A 15969-nucleotide genomic window follows, 5' to 3' on the forward strand; every position below is an offset into this window, starting at 1 on the left:
TGTAATCCCCTTGTTTGTTTTACTTATATATCTGTTTTTGATTATCTTTACAATGTCGTTTAGTGCTTCTCCTGTAATTTTCTTTTCATTGTTGAATTGGTTTAGTTTTTTTTGTTTCTCTAACCTTTGTATATATGTATATAGATTAAATCTTTTCTTTTTTGAAATGTCAAAAGGCAGATCTTCCATAATGGAGGTGTTTTTTGTTGTTGTTGTATTTAAGATGTTTAGAGTTGAATATCGAATTGTCTTTGTTTTGTTCCATTGTTCGGATTCTTTAATTTAATAAACTCTGGTCGCTGCTCTCGCGAGACTTGACAGCCCCACCCCCCGGCAGGTGGGAGAGTGAGTGACGTGCAGCGCGAGCTTTCAGGTGTCGATCGTTCGCTTTAAACATCAAAAACTCACCCGGCCTGGGGAGTCGGACTCTGATCATGAAGACGATCGTTAGATGAGTGCAAGGAACTTCATGCGGACCAAAGATTAAAGGTAAAAAGTTCATATTTATCTTTTCTTTTTGTTTAGTTCTTGCTGTGACGTGGACCTTGATATCCTGCAGGGACAGGTGCATCCAGACTGACGGGTGGTGCACTGCGTGCGCACCATCCTGTTCCGTGTTGGTTTGATCCGCATAGTTCTGCAATAAACACCGAACTGCGTTTCATGTTTCATCAAAACCAGCAAATATATAGATATGCAAAAAAGTTCAGTTTTATAATAATAATTTTCCGGGTTTATCTGTGGGGGTTTCTCAGGTTTGTTCTGGGAAACAGAAGCACAGTTTAACTATTTCATAGAAATGTTATTAATGCTTTTACATGGTTTATTAAGTATAACTGATGTACGTTTATAGGTTTCCGCTTTGCTTTGCCATATACAGTATTGAGATAACTACTTGACTTGTGCACATTAAACATATAACAAAGCTCCTCAGAGCATTTTTTTCAGCATTTAAATGTTGTGATTCAAATTTTTTTTCTGAGGTTTTCAGGCTGAAGTCATCACTTTGACCATATTTAGGTTTAGAGATCTATTGGTACACCTTTAGAATACTTCAATGATGCTTGAAGTTTACTGAAAAACGCTTCATATTTGATTATTTTTGACGTATGCCTCCTCTGTAGGGATGGAAAATTCACTTCTATGACAAAATATTATCACTCTATAAACAGACACATTCATATAGGCTCCACAAATGTTGTTCATCATCCTGTATTATGCCTTTTTTTTCTACATTAATGGTACAAATATGGATGAAACTAGAGGTTTGCATTTCCAGAAGAAAAAGCAAGTGTGAATGCTGAAGGCTGACTAAAGCTGATCCCCTTTGATCTCTACATCTTTTGCCCCTGTGTCTCCCTGGCAACAAACGCTGATCTCGGAAACGGTTAAAGATATAAACAATTTGTATCGAATAGATCAAACCACAAAGCGACCTTACGTCACACGCAACAAAGTATCGTAGTCAATTTAAATACATGCCTTACAGTCCGCTGGAAAAAACAACGAAAGCCAGACACCGTCACAAGTTCTATAAAAACGTTTGAGTTTTAAATTTAGGACATTTGGCCGCCCCGCTTCATACTAAAATAGAAGCATTTCAGAGCAACTGTATCCATATTTACTTAATTCTTGTTTATTTTTCAGCTCCCTGTTTGAATCCAGCCGGTCTCTCATGTGACATCTAATAGGAGACGCCGCCATGATGAGGAGGAACAAGCAGATCGATGTCAGGCACGCCCTCGCCCTCGCCGGCACCTTCAGCTTCGTGTCCTCCTGCGCTAAGGCCTGCCTGCTCCCCTTCGTCACGCTGTACCTCCGACAGCTGGGTCTGACTCCGGCCATGACCGGCATGGTCATGGGCACGCGGCACTTCATATCGCTGGTGTGGACCCCCGCGGCGAGTCTCCTCTCTAAGCTCTACAACAAGCGGCGGTTGCTGATAAATGGCTCTCTCGTGTCTTCGGCGGCGGTCGCTCTGCTCCTGCTGCTCCCCCCGCCCGCGGATGTGAACACGCAGGGAAACACTTGCAATGTTTCTGGCGTTAAAGTCGCCCCCACCCAAAAATTGGGCGATGGCGCTCTCGTGAGCTCCACACCTGAAACGCCGCCGGCCAAGATGAGACCGGAAGAAGCGGATTCCCAATCCAACGTTACACCGAACGATATGAATTCTGCGCCTGTTTCCTCGAGCACATCTTCACCTCACACAGTCATTTCTCATCAGAATTCCTCCGCGATGGTCGGGAATCACTCCAACGCTCCAGTGAGGAACAAAAGCTCGAAGATGAAGTCAAAACGGTCCGTGAAGGAGGAGAACGAGCAGACCAGTTTTGATTTCCTGGGCAGTCTGAACATGATGGACATTCAGCACCAGATCTTCTTCCTGGTCCTCATCATCATGTCGGTGTGGGTGTTCCTGTCCGCCCCTCTGGAGTGGACGGTAGAAGACGGATTGTATGAGTATTTGGACTTTGCAGATGCGTCAGACCGCCACAGCAGCACCGGTGTTTGGGGCCTGCTGGGGGCGGCGTGCGGGGTCGGGGGGGCGGGGCTGCTGGTCAGTCAGCTCAGCTGCCTCCTCTCCGCCCGGACCCCGAGGAGCGCGGTGCACTTCTACTGCTACGCCGCCCTCTCAGTCCTGGCCCTGCCGGTGGTCTTTTACTTCCCCCTGCACCTGAACAAGAAGCGAGACCGAGCCAACGGCCTCCTGAAGGCCATGCAGCTGGTGCGCGGCTCCGCCCGAGCGCTGCTGTGCGCCGTCACCACCCTACTGGTCGCGGTGGCCTGCTCGGCCGTGGATAACTTCCTCCTGTGGCAGATGCAGGATCACGGGAGCACTGAGCTGCACATGGGGCTTTCTCTGTCCCTCTCTCTGCTGTCACAGGCCAGCTTCCCTCTGCTGGCCAGGCACGTGTCCAAGCTCCTCAGCCCGGGGAGGGTGCTCGCCGTCGCGGCTGCAACTCTGGGCCTGCAGTGCTTCTACTACTCCTTCCTGTGGGGAGCGTGGGCCGCTCTGCCTGCACAGGTGCTGAGCTGCTTCAGCAGCGGAGCCCTGTGGTGGGCCGTGAAGGTGCAGTGTGAAGACATTGCCACGCCGGGGGCCGAGAGGAGCGTGAGCAGAGTCTACACCTCACTGTCCCTGCACCTGGGCGGTGGATTGGGGAGCTTCGCGGGAGGGTTTGTCGTGCAGAGGTTCGGACTGGAGTGGCTGTTCAGAGGAGTGGCGGTGGGGCTGACGGCGTGGTGCGCGTGCCTGCCTCTGCTCCAGTGGAAAACGCCTCTACAGCGCAGGATCAATTACTCCCGCCTCCTGGCAGCCGACGCGAGCGAAGTCAGTGACTCCGAGTCCGAACAGGAGAAGGACTGGCTCGATAAAGCCATGGACGACGACAGAGGCGCCAACAACAACGGAAGGAGGACAAACCACTGAGGCCAGTCAGCTTCGCAGGACATGAGTGGACAGATCTCTGAAACCTGTGTCATGGATGAAACCAAACGTTGACCTTAAGACGGGCGTCTCCGACTCAATCAAACAGTGTTGGAATAGTACAGCAAGATTTATCAACAATGTCATTTAATTATTTAGGAGTTTGAGGCCCCTGCTAGAAGACTCATATTCTCTTGTCTCACCTAAAGTAGAGCCCTGGTCTGTATCCTCCATTCATGTGTGTATTGTTGGTATTTGGCTCATGCTTTATCCACACGAGTTTTAGGATGTGAAAGTTTTCCCGCTGCACTGCATAAACACTTGAATCTGAGCTCAGTTTCAACAATTTAAAACAAGGTTTTGGGGAATTAAAATGTTGTCTGTACTTTTGCGTATGTCAGAATCTCTGCAGTGGACGGGAATGAAGAGTTTGCCTGCATGATAAAGGAGCAATGTGTACATGAGCGTGAGGTACTTGGAAAGCGACTTTAAAAACATGTCACTCTTGACGGCGAGAACAGGATGATTGATTTCCCACTCTGCCAAGTTTAATTACCATCGTAAGTGTTGACTTTTAACTCGTTCATTTCCACCAGAATTAAGTGTCCTTGCAGTTTATTAGTGTGCAAGCTGCTGCGCTTCATCCCTGAGCCTCCCGGGTCTTTACTGATGCACATTTGCATTTGGGCTCATTGTGTTATAAAAGGAATAAGAAACACAGAAGACTCTTACAAGGAGTGTAAACATGAGATCTGTGTACAAGGGAATGCCAAAACTGGACATTTGCAACACAACCAAACATGGAGTCATTGAAAAGACAAACTTGACTGTTGACGTGAATCACCTCTGTGCCTCTTTCTGGACTTTAAACTGTGAACTGCCAAAACAATATATTAAATAAGAATAAAAGCGGTTTGATGTTGTGCATTGGGTGGAAAATTACATCAAATAATTCTTGTTTTATGTAGTCGTGTGCATATCTTTGCAGATTTCTGATGACGAAAGAAATCCTAAAGACAACAGGGTTTTTTTTTCTCTCATTCATACATTCTTTTAGCAGCAGAAAACTCCAGCACCTTGAATTGTGAGTTGTAGTTCCTGTTTCTAACTGCTGATGTTAAGTAGGAGCTGAGCAGGAAGCTCAAGCTCTCCGACCGACACAAACAGCTTCCATCACATTGTTTCATTGTTACACTACAATGATGACAATTCTTTTTAAATTTTCTTTACGTGAAACGTGTTTTAAATTGTCTCTTTTGTTTAAATTTTTTCTCTTTACATTCAAACACAAGTATCTACTTTGGCCTCATATTCTGGCCAAATCCATCTTTTAACCTCTATTAGGACAAGTCAGTGTTGCAGTTTGAGTTCAACGGCTATAAGCTGCAGTCGGTGATAAATTTAAGAGTAAATAAATGCAATAATGTTTTAACGTTAAGACTTCCTCCCTCAGTTGACATAAAAAATGCAAATTGTATTCTTAGTATAATTTATGTAGTCTATTCGGTTTATGTTTATTTTAATTTACAAAATAATAATCTGCCTCCAAACCATGAATACAAGTTGAATCATTACCTGCGTCATCGCTCATGATTAATCCTTATTAATTTAATGTCTTTACATATTTCCTCTTGGTAGAGCACTACTTCCCTTCAGTGAGACTGCTTAATTATTACTATTAAAAGTGTTATCATGAGAACACTCAACACACTAGTGATTTTAGGGTAAAATTTATACACAACAGGCATTACAACAGTGCAGCTCAATATTGTGTTAATTACAGAAATCCTTTGTGAAAAATAACCAAGCCACGAATGTGTGATTTTATTCAGTTCAGTTACTTTAACACATTTCATCCCATTAGGTGGGACATAATTCACTCATATTTACACTATCCTAACACTCTCTAATAAATATGTTCAATTTCCAAGTATTTCAACAAGCACTCTATAAAAGGATAAGCTGCTTTATGCACTAATAAAATTAAGTTTCCCTTCTGTTTACTGTTGTACTTGAAGACTTTTACTCAAGTTAAAGTTCTTCTACTCCGTCTACTGAACTAAAGGTGTGTTGTTATAACGTGTCGCCGCCAGTAGGAGGCGCCTCTGTTCAGCTGCATCCATCCATCCATTCATTCATTCATTCAGCAGCATCAGCTGGAGCTTCATCCCTCATCCTCCTCTCACGTTTCCTCACGTGTTTCTGCGATGCTGCGTGAACTCGAACCTCTAAAAAGTCGCTCCCCCGCCGCATGAGCATCACCTGTGAGTTTCCTCTTTACCTCCGAGGAACGAAAAGATGGAAAAAGAGAGAAAATCGTCTCAACAGTACGGAGCGTTGGAAAACACGCAGGTGGACGTAGAGACGCAGAAACCAAGTGAGTTTCTTTATGACTTTAAAAATCAATGATTAATTGCATGAAGAAGAAAAAAAAAGGAAGGATGTAATGAAACTCCAGGTGTTCACAGGCCTGGTGTTAAAGCTGTTAATGCCCAGGGTCTTATATGCAAATGTAATCTTTTTGAAAGAAATTCTAATTTTCATTAGACTTGACTTCATATTATCAGGCAAGTGACAGCATTTAACAACTTAAACACTCATTCTCCAAACAAAATATAATAATTTTGAATGTCTTACTTCCCTTATCACATGAGATCGGTGTTTTAAACTTGGATACAGGCGGAAAAATGCTTCATCATACATACTATGTGTACTAGTTAGCATATGATATATGACTTCAGAAGTCAGTAGCCTAAAAGGATTACAGTCTAAAAAAAATCCATAGATTCATTTATTCAATTCCTAGAAATTTTTTAAGCTATGAATTGTGAAATATATGCAGATTAAATATTTCTCAACAATATTTATAAGGATTTATAACAATAAAATTCTTGTGACTTCTGAAATGTCTTTTCACAACAATGTAGAATAGATTTTTGACCATTTTCAAAGTTATTGTTACGCTTCATGTTCCATTTAACTGTCATACAGACACATATGTACATCTTATAATCCTAGAAATCAAAGTTGATCTGTTATTTTTGATGGTGGCCACTTTTTTATTTTCATTTAAGATAAAATATTTATTTTTTCAATCCTGAACTGCACAACTTATGTTGATTTTTTTTAATATCGGGTTTTCCTGTTTTATACAATAGCTACTAAACAGTTTCAGATAACATATAGTCAAACTGTTAACGATATATCTTTATTCTTTCTGTCTCAAAATATCCATCTTGTCCCCGTGACATTTTTAACAATCTCAAAGTAGTTAAAAAAACAAAAAAAACAGCTTGTTTATTTTTTTTCTAATTACCCAGCCATAGCAGTACATAACAGGACTGCATGTTGTGTTGCTCATGTAACAATGCTTGCTGGTCTTAATGAGTGTTTCCAGTCCTCGCGGGGAGCCGCTGGCCTGCATGCTTTCAAAAGAAAGGTTCATTATCAGGCTGCTGCAAAAGCTCCTGCCGGCTTTGGGAAGTGGAAACAAAGCAGACCGCTTCGAGGATTCAGGTTCACACAAAAACTTTCACACAAACACGAGTAATCAAAGGCGACGGTGGGAAATTAAAAGCCGGGAACGGTTCGGACTGAATGGAGAAAAAGGCTGTTTGAAGAACGTTTAACTGGAGATCATAAAAGCTCCCTGCTGATAACAAACATGCTTGTGGGAGCAGACCTGCAGCGGAGTGTTGTGGTGGAATTGTGGCGTTGCATGTGTCTCTCTGAGTGAGTCGGTGTGTATTGTGATGTCTTTTCACGAGAGGTCAGGTAATTAAAAGCCAATCAGAGCTCTGCTGGGTGACTCACTGGAGGAGGAGGAAGAAGAGGAGGAGGAGGAGGAGGAGGGGGAGGAGGGGAGGTGTAGTGATGATCAGGGGAAGAATCCTCACAGTTCTGATCAGTTCACATCAGCATGCTGGATTTGATCCCTCTGTCAGTGTTTGATTTGCAATTACCCTGAATTACCCTGAAACCCCAAATAACTATGTCAGTATTGATATTTAATAGATCATTTTAAGCAGCATCAACTTAATGTACAACTCAAGTACAAAATTGGCTTATTTTTTGTTTTTGTTTATTCTTTTCTTTAAATACATAGTATATAGTACATGCAAGTTTTAGCCATTCACAGCAAACTGATTCCTGGAGGATGAATAATTATGATATATTAGTCACATGACTGAGTTTCATCTCCCACTTTGAATAGTGTTGATGGTTCCCTAACGATCATAACTTTGCATTTGCCCGACGAAATAAGTCAAATCGATCCACTTAAAACAACAGTTGATCTGATTGTCCCATTTGTCTTCCTTTCTTCGGCTTCTCTTATTATTAAGTACATGTTATCCGAGCTGTTATCACTGTGTTTTCTTCTAATTACTAATTCTCTCATTCAGTCATATGAGAGAAGAAGCTCTAAAATCTTTACAGGTTTGTGAAGAAAACGCAGCTGAATAACAGCATGCAGCTACTATTTTAATCTTTCGTGTTGCTTTCTGGAGAATTAATCAGGCGTTCATAATCCAGTAAACAGGAGTTTAGTGAAATGGTAAAAAAAAATATATAAGACAACAACTTTGTCTCAAATATTCACTTGTGAAAAAAAGTAAAGAGCAATAAGCTGATTGCATCACTGATTTTGGGAAAGTAAGGAATAACACTGGCACACATGAAGTAGAAAAAACAACATAGTGCTTCTTCCTCTAATAAATATGTTAATGTGACACAAGAACTTTACATTGTCTTCGTGAAAGTTACACACTTTGTAAAAGTTTCACAATATAGGTAATCCCCGGAAAATGTTGCTGCCGATGACCAAAAATAGCAAAGTGCAAAAAATAAAAGTTTTGTGTGTCCATTTGGACACACACTGTCCTAATCACACACTTTTGGGATTATTTTCTGTCTGTTTTTCCAGAAGAAGACGTCGTGTCGATGGCCGACTCCACGATCACAGTGGAGGACATCGAAGGCGAGCTCTTCAGAATCGATCGGATACGAGACATCCTGGTCCGGAGGGAGTCGGAGCTCAGATACATGTGAGATCTGCTTTCTAACCAGGACTTTCACATTTAAACACAATGCAAGCAAAGATACAAACACTTTTCTTTCTTTTTTTCTTAATGATTCATGCTTGTCTGGGTTTTTTGGGGGGGATTGAAGGACTTTTGTGACAGTCGACCCCCGAGGACTGAGTTTGCTTTTATGATTTGACACGAGGGACGACTGTTTGGTCCTCTGCTGCCACCACACACACACACACACACACACACACACACACACACACACACACACACACACACACACACACACACACACACACACACACACACACACACACACACACACACACACTTTAAAACGGCACTGCAGGGATCTGAATACATCCAGAAGCTGCCAGCAGTCCGACGCAGCACAGAAACTGTCAGCCACTCAATGTGGAAGCAGCCATGTGCACAAAGGGAAACACACACACACACACACACACACACACACCACACACACACACACACACTTTTACGATCTTCAAAGATGCCCTTTCTCTCTCATGCTTGCTTTTAATTACTTCACTGTTTCTGTGGGGATTTCTTCATTATTTTTGCTACATGAAGGAGAGTTCAGTGCTGCACAGTGTGGCCACGCCACCAGTCGGGGAAATGGATAACATCTCTTCTTGTTTCGTTGTGCACAAGCGCGGTCCGTGTTGCAGTTCGCGATGACGCATGTCAGCTTCCACTTTCATCTTCTTTCAAGTTCAGCCACATCCAGCGGAGGGAAACGGGAGGCGCTGTCATTTCCATCTTGCATTTTATATTAAAATGAGATATGAACACTTCCTGGTTTGTTTGTTTTGATGGAACATCTCTTTTACTTTAAGTTAATATTCAATTATAATCTATTTACTTCGAGAAGTTCTTGGTTAGAATTTGTGCTAAGCTAACAAACGAATCTCATTATCACTGCGAGAGCGCCAATCAGTGTATCAATGAAACAACCGACTGCTCTCCTAAGTAGGATTGTTATTTTTGTTTTCATTTCATTCACATCATCCAGCAGCTGCGGCGGTTCTGATTGTTTATACGGGCCAGACGATCTCCACTTGCAGCTGCATCTCATCATCATCCTGAAATACACACAGCTGAAGTGCACTCAAGTATAATTCATTTCATTAAACCAGCCCCTCAAAATATATCCGGTAATAGTCTGACGGAAGCCCACGGAGGTGCACATGTGGGTGACACTCGTGCGAGCGCCTCCCAATGTTTCGCCGTCAGTTTCAGAGTGTGAAATGAGCTCTGATACAATCATTGGGAGGGCAGTGTGTCCATGTTATTGCAGCTAATAAACTGGAAGACCTTGCTGTCATCAGTGCTCAAAATCTGAGTCATCCTTGTCTGTTTGATCACTGGCGCCTGTACGTGACGTGCAAAATCCTTTGTATTTACACGGAATGTTGAATAGGGAGGCCGGTGTCGCTCCACGTGTTTGAAAGTTCAATATGATGATAGTTTTGCACTGGCCTCAGCCGGTGGAGCATTTTCCCTGACTGTTTATTTTACCACATAGGATGGACGACATTCAGCTCTGCAAAGAAATCACCAGGCTGAAGCAGGAGCTGCAGAAACTTGTCTCACTTCCAGGTAAAATAAAGGTGCTGCATCTCAAGCTTTAATGGAAAGACATCAGTCTGAGACAAAGCTGTAAACAGAGGCAAGTCATCATCTTGGATAAATGTTACCTTCTCAAGGCTTTTCTCTTATTCCCGTGGTCCTTTGTCTGACTATGTTCAGACCACATTTCCCCTGTACATTAGCTTTAAATGGCAGGAGCCGGTTGCTGTGGCAACTGAAAAAAGGGATTAGTACAGTAAGTGTTGGGTGCAATATAAAGTCCAGAGCTGTGGTTGTAGCACTGAAGTCAAAAGTTTCAGCAATGCTTTGGTGTTCTCCTCACTTTTTATCTTGTCGCCATGGTGACAACATTTCTAAGGAAGAACAAAATGGCAGGAGTTACATTTCATTCTTTTCATCATGCACTTATTCTATATCATGAGTGGCCTTAATGCGATTCTGTAGGGGATCAGCCACGGGATCGACGCCTATGAGTATCAGGGATTGATCAGAGGAGAAGTTTCCACTTCATTCTCGACATTTCGTCTTTTTTCTTTAAGTGCATGATGGAAAGAAAATCTAGAGTGGCCCTAAAGATGTAAATAAAACTGTATGAAACCACAAAGCCTCAGACAAGTTTGGCTGAGGGTGCTGCAACTGGACCTTTAGAATATTTTATAGTTTATTTTTTAACAAGTCGAAAAAGACGGTTTTCACCCGCATAGCTGTGACTACAATGAAATGTACAAAAACGAATGACCCCTCCACTGCAGATCACTAATGCACAACAACCCGCATTGATCATGCACCAAAGGAGAGTGAGGCGTCTTATAATCAGGCTGATCTTATATGTTATATTCAAACCTATTTGGTATTTTATTTCAGTCTTGTCGTGTGATTGTTCCACAGATAAAGAAAAGTCAAAGGAGGACAGAGAGAAGGAAGAGGAGCTGCTGCAGCAGATCACCAAGCTGGTGGAGACCAGGGACTTCCTCGTGGAGGACGTGGAGTTTGAAAGGCTGAGGTGAGAAAAGGCTTTGACATAGAACACTGCTTGTTTCCTTCGTCAAAGTTCCCTGAGGTGTGGTCGAGATAGCAAGAGAGAAGAAGCCACAAACATAAGAGATTTGTTGAGGAAAACAAAGCTTTTTATTTTAATGCGTGATGCGTTTGTTTGTTTTTTCGTGTGCTTGTACATTTTTGGTCATAAAGACAAACGACAGGAGTGTCTGGCCACAATAAAAACAAATAGCAATGCAATCAAATCAATTTTGTCGCTAATCTTTGACATACCAAAGAGCCACATCCTTCTAATATTTAATTACTATTTATTTGATGGATTACTTTCCTGTAGATTGTGACAATTATAAACACGGTTCCTATTTGTTTGAGTTCAAGTGTAAAATCTTTGTCAATCTGGTTAGTAAAATTCAAACAAGGTTCATAAGATGGTATTTGTGCCATACTGCTAATTATCTTGTACCGCAAGTGTCATGGGTGGATGGATGGATGGATGTATGTATGTGTGGATGGATATTTCTTTGCTCCTCATCCTGCAGCTCCCTCATGTGATTGTTTATCAGTCCATCTGTACAGTTACCCAGAAAGAATAATAATATTGAGCCTCCATCATTCACATTATTTGCTTGTGGTTTGACGTTTATCCACCACGGCTGACAGCAGGCGATGCTTATTGGCGAAAAAAAAAACCCTATATCTGAGTGGCATTTTGATTACTCCTTGAAAGATAGCAGGGATGCGAGCAGCTGCCTCTTTTTCATTATTAAACATAGACTTGAAAATGGAAATGAAAAGAGGGCTGTGTGGACGCAGCATTCACACAATAGACTGCACATATTCCAGTCCAGCCAGCAGATTGAGTTTCCTTTGGAAACAGCCAAGAATAACAAGACATGAGACAGACTGAAGTACTACATCTTCACTTAGAAAATACAATTCTTATCTTCCACAGGGAAAGAGAGGAAGACACAGAGATGGCTACCTTCTTACAGTCCAAATTTCCAAACGCTCCAAAAGGTGAGTCTGACCGGTATCAATCCAATAAAATATGAAAAAAATATTAGACACATTTTTCTTTTTATCTCAGTACTCGTGAAATAAGTGATGATATTTAAAAGTATGGGAAGTATTCTTGAATTGTGTGATGATTGTAATACATCTTACGATAATCCAGTAAAGATGTTAGTACGTTTGTCACTTTCTAATGGCAATAATTGTAATTATTTGTCACATAGAAAAGTTGTATTTTACTTTTTTGACTTTATATACACTTGATTGTTAAAAGAGTGAACATTTTCAAGGTTCAAGTATTTTAGTGAGTGTGCTATTATGGGTTAAAACGGTGTGAAACACATTTTTATTGCTGCCGTGACATTTTCTAGAAAGATTATTCTCGAGTTGTGAAAAACTCAAAGCAGGGTGGATCTACATTGGAAAATCCCCCTCCTCTGTCCGAATACACTCTCAGATGTGACTACTCGTGCAAAGGAGGCTGTTTGTGTGTAAACATTTCCCGCCACGTCTTCCCCCCCCCCCCCCCCCCCCCCCCACACTCAGACGCTTCACCAGATCAAACAGTAGCGTCCAAATCGCAGCGGACGTCGACGCCGTTCATCACCAAAACTGGACTCAGGCTACTGAAAGACTGCTGCGGCTTCACCTGCTCCGTCATGTAACGCCGCGTGCAGCGGGAATCTGTGGACCGCTCCTGCAAACATGTGTTCACTTTCCCTCCCTGCTCTCATGTGTGTGCTGTGCGTTTGCCCTTGTCGAGAAAGATTAGGTGCTCTGTATATTAAAGATCACGTGTTTGAATATTTCATGTGATCCTCTGCTGTGGAATACTGTGTTCATATGTCTAGCAGCAGGGAATCGGACTGGATGAACTAATGACTCCTATCTGTTTAACATAATTGGATATTATCAAGGCGGCTCTGACGGTGCAATTATCCATTTGTGCTATATCACACAGTGTAAGCATAGAATACTACACTTAGTAAAAAGTCTTCGCCATTTACTGAGTGTTGGTCTATTATTTGATTAGGTAACTGATGTCGCTTTATCTTTTAAGTAAAGAGAATTTCCACACATGATCAAAAGAAAGTGGGTGTACTCATGATTGTAGCATCTTTGCCGAGCTGTCATATTAAAAAGTTTTACCGCTCATGTGTTGTCATGGTGCTCAAAGCGCTCACGGCTTAATAAGTCTGGTGGAAGATGAATTCTGCTTCACTGAACACTTCACCTGTTGTCCTCCTCTGCTCCGGGTCTCCCCTCACTGCTTCAGTAAGTAGGATCGATCGCTGGAGTTTCTGCACGATGAATCCTCAGGTGTGACTGGACGAGTTCTGGTAAACCTTTCGGAGTACTACATTGATTCCTCAACCTAAAACCTTGATACCTAAAACCACCACATTAGCAAAGGCAACAGAACGGAATCAATCATGTTTTCTCTCACAGTGACAGTGCTAACCACGACACCACCCAAATCAAACCCAAAAGCTTTTTCTTTTTTCAAATCACAAATTTTTCTGCTATTTCTTGCTTTTTCACAACCCCATTCGTCGATTTGCTTCGTTTAACTTAACTGAGATTACGTGTATTTATTTATTGGCTTATTGTGTGGGACACTCCAGCCCAGTTCCCTTAAAGAGACAGGAAATGATGTGTTTAATACTATTTGTGGTTGCTGTACTGCCACACGAGGCGCTTATTGTTTCCAGAAAACGGGGAGAATCAGAAATGTAAACATCTGACCTACTCCACTGAACATCCTGCCTTCATCCTGAGTCTTACTGCCATGACAACAGGATGAATGTGTGTGTGTGTGTGGGGGGGGGGGGGGGGGGGGGGGTAGGCAGCTGAGGGTATTACTGTTCAGTGTGGTGAGGAGGAAACCAGATGGTTTCAGTTCCACATAACTTACCTCAGCTGTCTTCCTTCGCCTCTCGTACTCACACACTAAACACACACACACCGTGGTCACTGATGACTCACGCCGTAGCCTTACGAGATTCACCCCCTCCGGCAGGTTCCTGACGGACACATGAAGCCAAACAGGAGCCAGATTTGTGTGAGTAATAGCAGAGATAAACGTATTTAATTATACACACTGTCCCTATTGTCCATGCTGTGGCTCGCTCCCAGACACTAATGCGATCTGTTTCATGGCTCCTCTGCTCTTGGCAGCTTCGGCCGTCACAGCTGGCTGCAGATAAACAGACCTGCACCACAATGAGCAATGCTTTGCACTGTATTTAATTTGCAGACTGGGAAGACTAATCAGGGGCTACATACTGTGAATATGGACAAGCCCCTCTAATTAGATGCTGGAGGAATCGTTGCTGGTTCCTGTACGCAGCGCCGCCAGAGATAGTAAACAGCTCCTGGAATGGTGATGTCATGCACTGTCACTTAAGGACTGTGTTTTGTTTTTGTTTTTTGTCTTTTATTCCTTTGTATTGTATCCGCAAAGATCAATTCACTTTTATGGGTATAGGTTATACTGCTTTGGTAGCCTCAGTGTACTTTATATAGTCAGTCACATGCACCCAGTTTATACAAATTATTTAGTTGATAGAAACAACTAACTGACTATCCATCCATCTTTTTTACCACTTTATCTGATTCAGTGTCTGAGGATGGTGGAGCCAATCCAGGTTACCGTATAGACAACACACACCAATTAACCTGTAATATAGAATTGGTTCAGTACTACTGATGCACTTTTAGACTGATTAAAAAAGAAGAAGGTTATAAATCATTGCAAGATGGTGGTAACACCTAATGTATACATGGTCAAAGTTCAATTGGATTCTGCACCAACATGACTATGTCTTCTCATATTACCTCACACAAAAGATAAAAATATATAGTTGTTTTATTTCCAGCTGTGCTACAGGAGTTGGTCATTACATACATTTATCTTCATTTGTTTGTGGTAATGCGGCTTCAGGCCTGTTGTGTGCAGCCAGTGAAGGTACGTTCACCCACTTGGCACATCGCCTCGCTGTTCCTCAAAAGACTGTTGGACACATTTTCCTCACCGGGCAGTGACCACAAGCCATCCGCTGTTCCTGCAACATGAAACAATGTCTGTCAGGTTAGAAACGGCTTTGATGCAGAACAAAAAGAAGTCCTCGGTCTATGTATTTATGAGGGAGGGAGAAGCAGTCTGTGTGTTTTATCTGTTGTCTGTGACCACCCACACAGTGGTGCATATGGTTCTTTTTAATGAGTGGCGCTGCGTCGGCCGCCGGTGTAAACATTGCAGCGGGCTGTGCAGCAGCGGTGAGAGTAAAAACTATTATCTCCATTGTGCCATGAGTCACCGTGTGTGTGAGTCACACGTTCTCACCACAGTCATTGACACCCAGACTGGCATTTCTGTGAGAAAACAGTCGATTGTTTCCTGGAAATCAACACCTTCCTCCCTTCTTATTTACACTAAAGATTCAAAGCGTTTTTGCTTCAAAAGAGGATTTATTTTTTTTGTCACCACAGGTTTGTGCGGTTTGCAGTGTTTCTGTACTGAAACATTAACAGGAATCAGGTGAGCCAGAAGAAAATTGATTATTCATCATTTATATATTTCACTACCAATTTGAGAGGATTCATAGAGATTTTATGGCAGAAGAATTGTCAAAAAGATAATATCTGGCAGTTTTTTGATATTATAGTTTGTTTTTGAAAATACTCAAGTTACAAATGTGTAACATGCTTTTGATTATTGTTTGTTATTGGAGAGTCATACTGATGATATCCTGGAGGACACCTTAATGATATGTGTTCTCTTTCTCTGATTTCTGGTCATTTGAATGAGCTTTAATTAAGATTTTTTTTTTTCAGAATGTGAGCTACTGCTAACAGCTACTGCTCTTTAATATATTCCTTGATCCTGTG

General features: G+C 42.2%; 2 protein-coding genes across 2 annotated transcripts; both read left to right on the plus strand.

The window, feature by feature from the left end:
- Positions 1-329: 329 nt before the first annotated feature.
- mfsd6l (major facilitator superfamily domain containing 6-like) lies at positions 330-4663 on the plus strand. The gene is made up of 2 exons (XM_080488441.1): positions 330-489; positions 1648-4663. Exon 2 carries the CDS (start codon positions 1703-1705, stop codon positions 3431-3433), a length of 1731 nt encoding a protein of 576 aa, XP_080344567.1. The 5' UTR covers positions 330-489; positions 1648-1702; the 3' UTR covers positions 3434-4663.
- Positions 4664-5559: 896 nt separating this feature from the next.
- On the plus strand, positions 5560-13232 carry LOC308125137 (bMERB domain-containing protein 1). The gene is made up of 6 exons (XM_080488659.1): positions 5560-5807; positions 8355-8475; positions 10004-10077; positions 10957-11071; positions 12020-12084; positions 12625-13232. Exons 1-6 carry the CDS (start codon positions 5729-5731, stop codon positions 12741-12743), a joined length of 573 nt encoding a protein of 190 aa, XP_080344785.1. The 5' UTR covers positions 5560-5728; the 3' UTR covers positions 12744-13232.
- The last annotated feature ends 2737 nt before the right edge of the window (positions 13233-15969 follow it).

Source organism: Lipophrys pholis (genome assembly GCF_963383615.2).
Source record: "Lipophrys pholis genome assembly, chromosome: 19".
Taxonomy (NCBI): Eukaryota; Metazoa; Chordata; class Actinopteri; order Blenniiformes; family Blenniidae; genus Lipophrys; species Lipophrys pholis.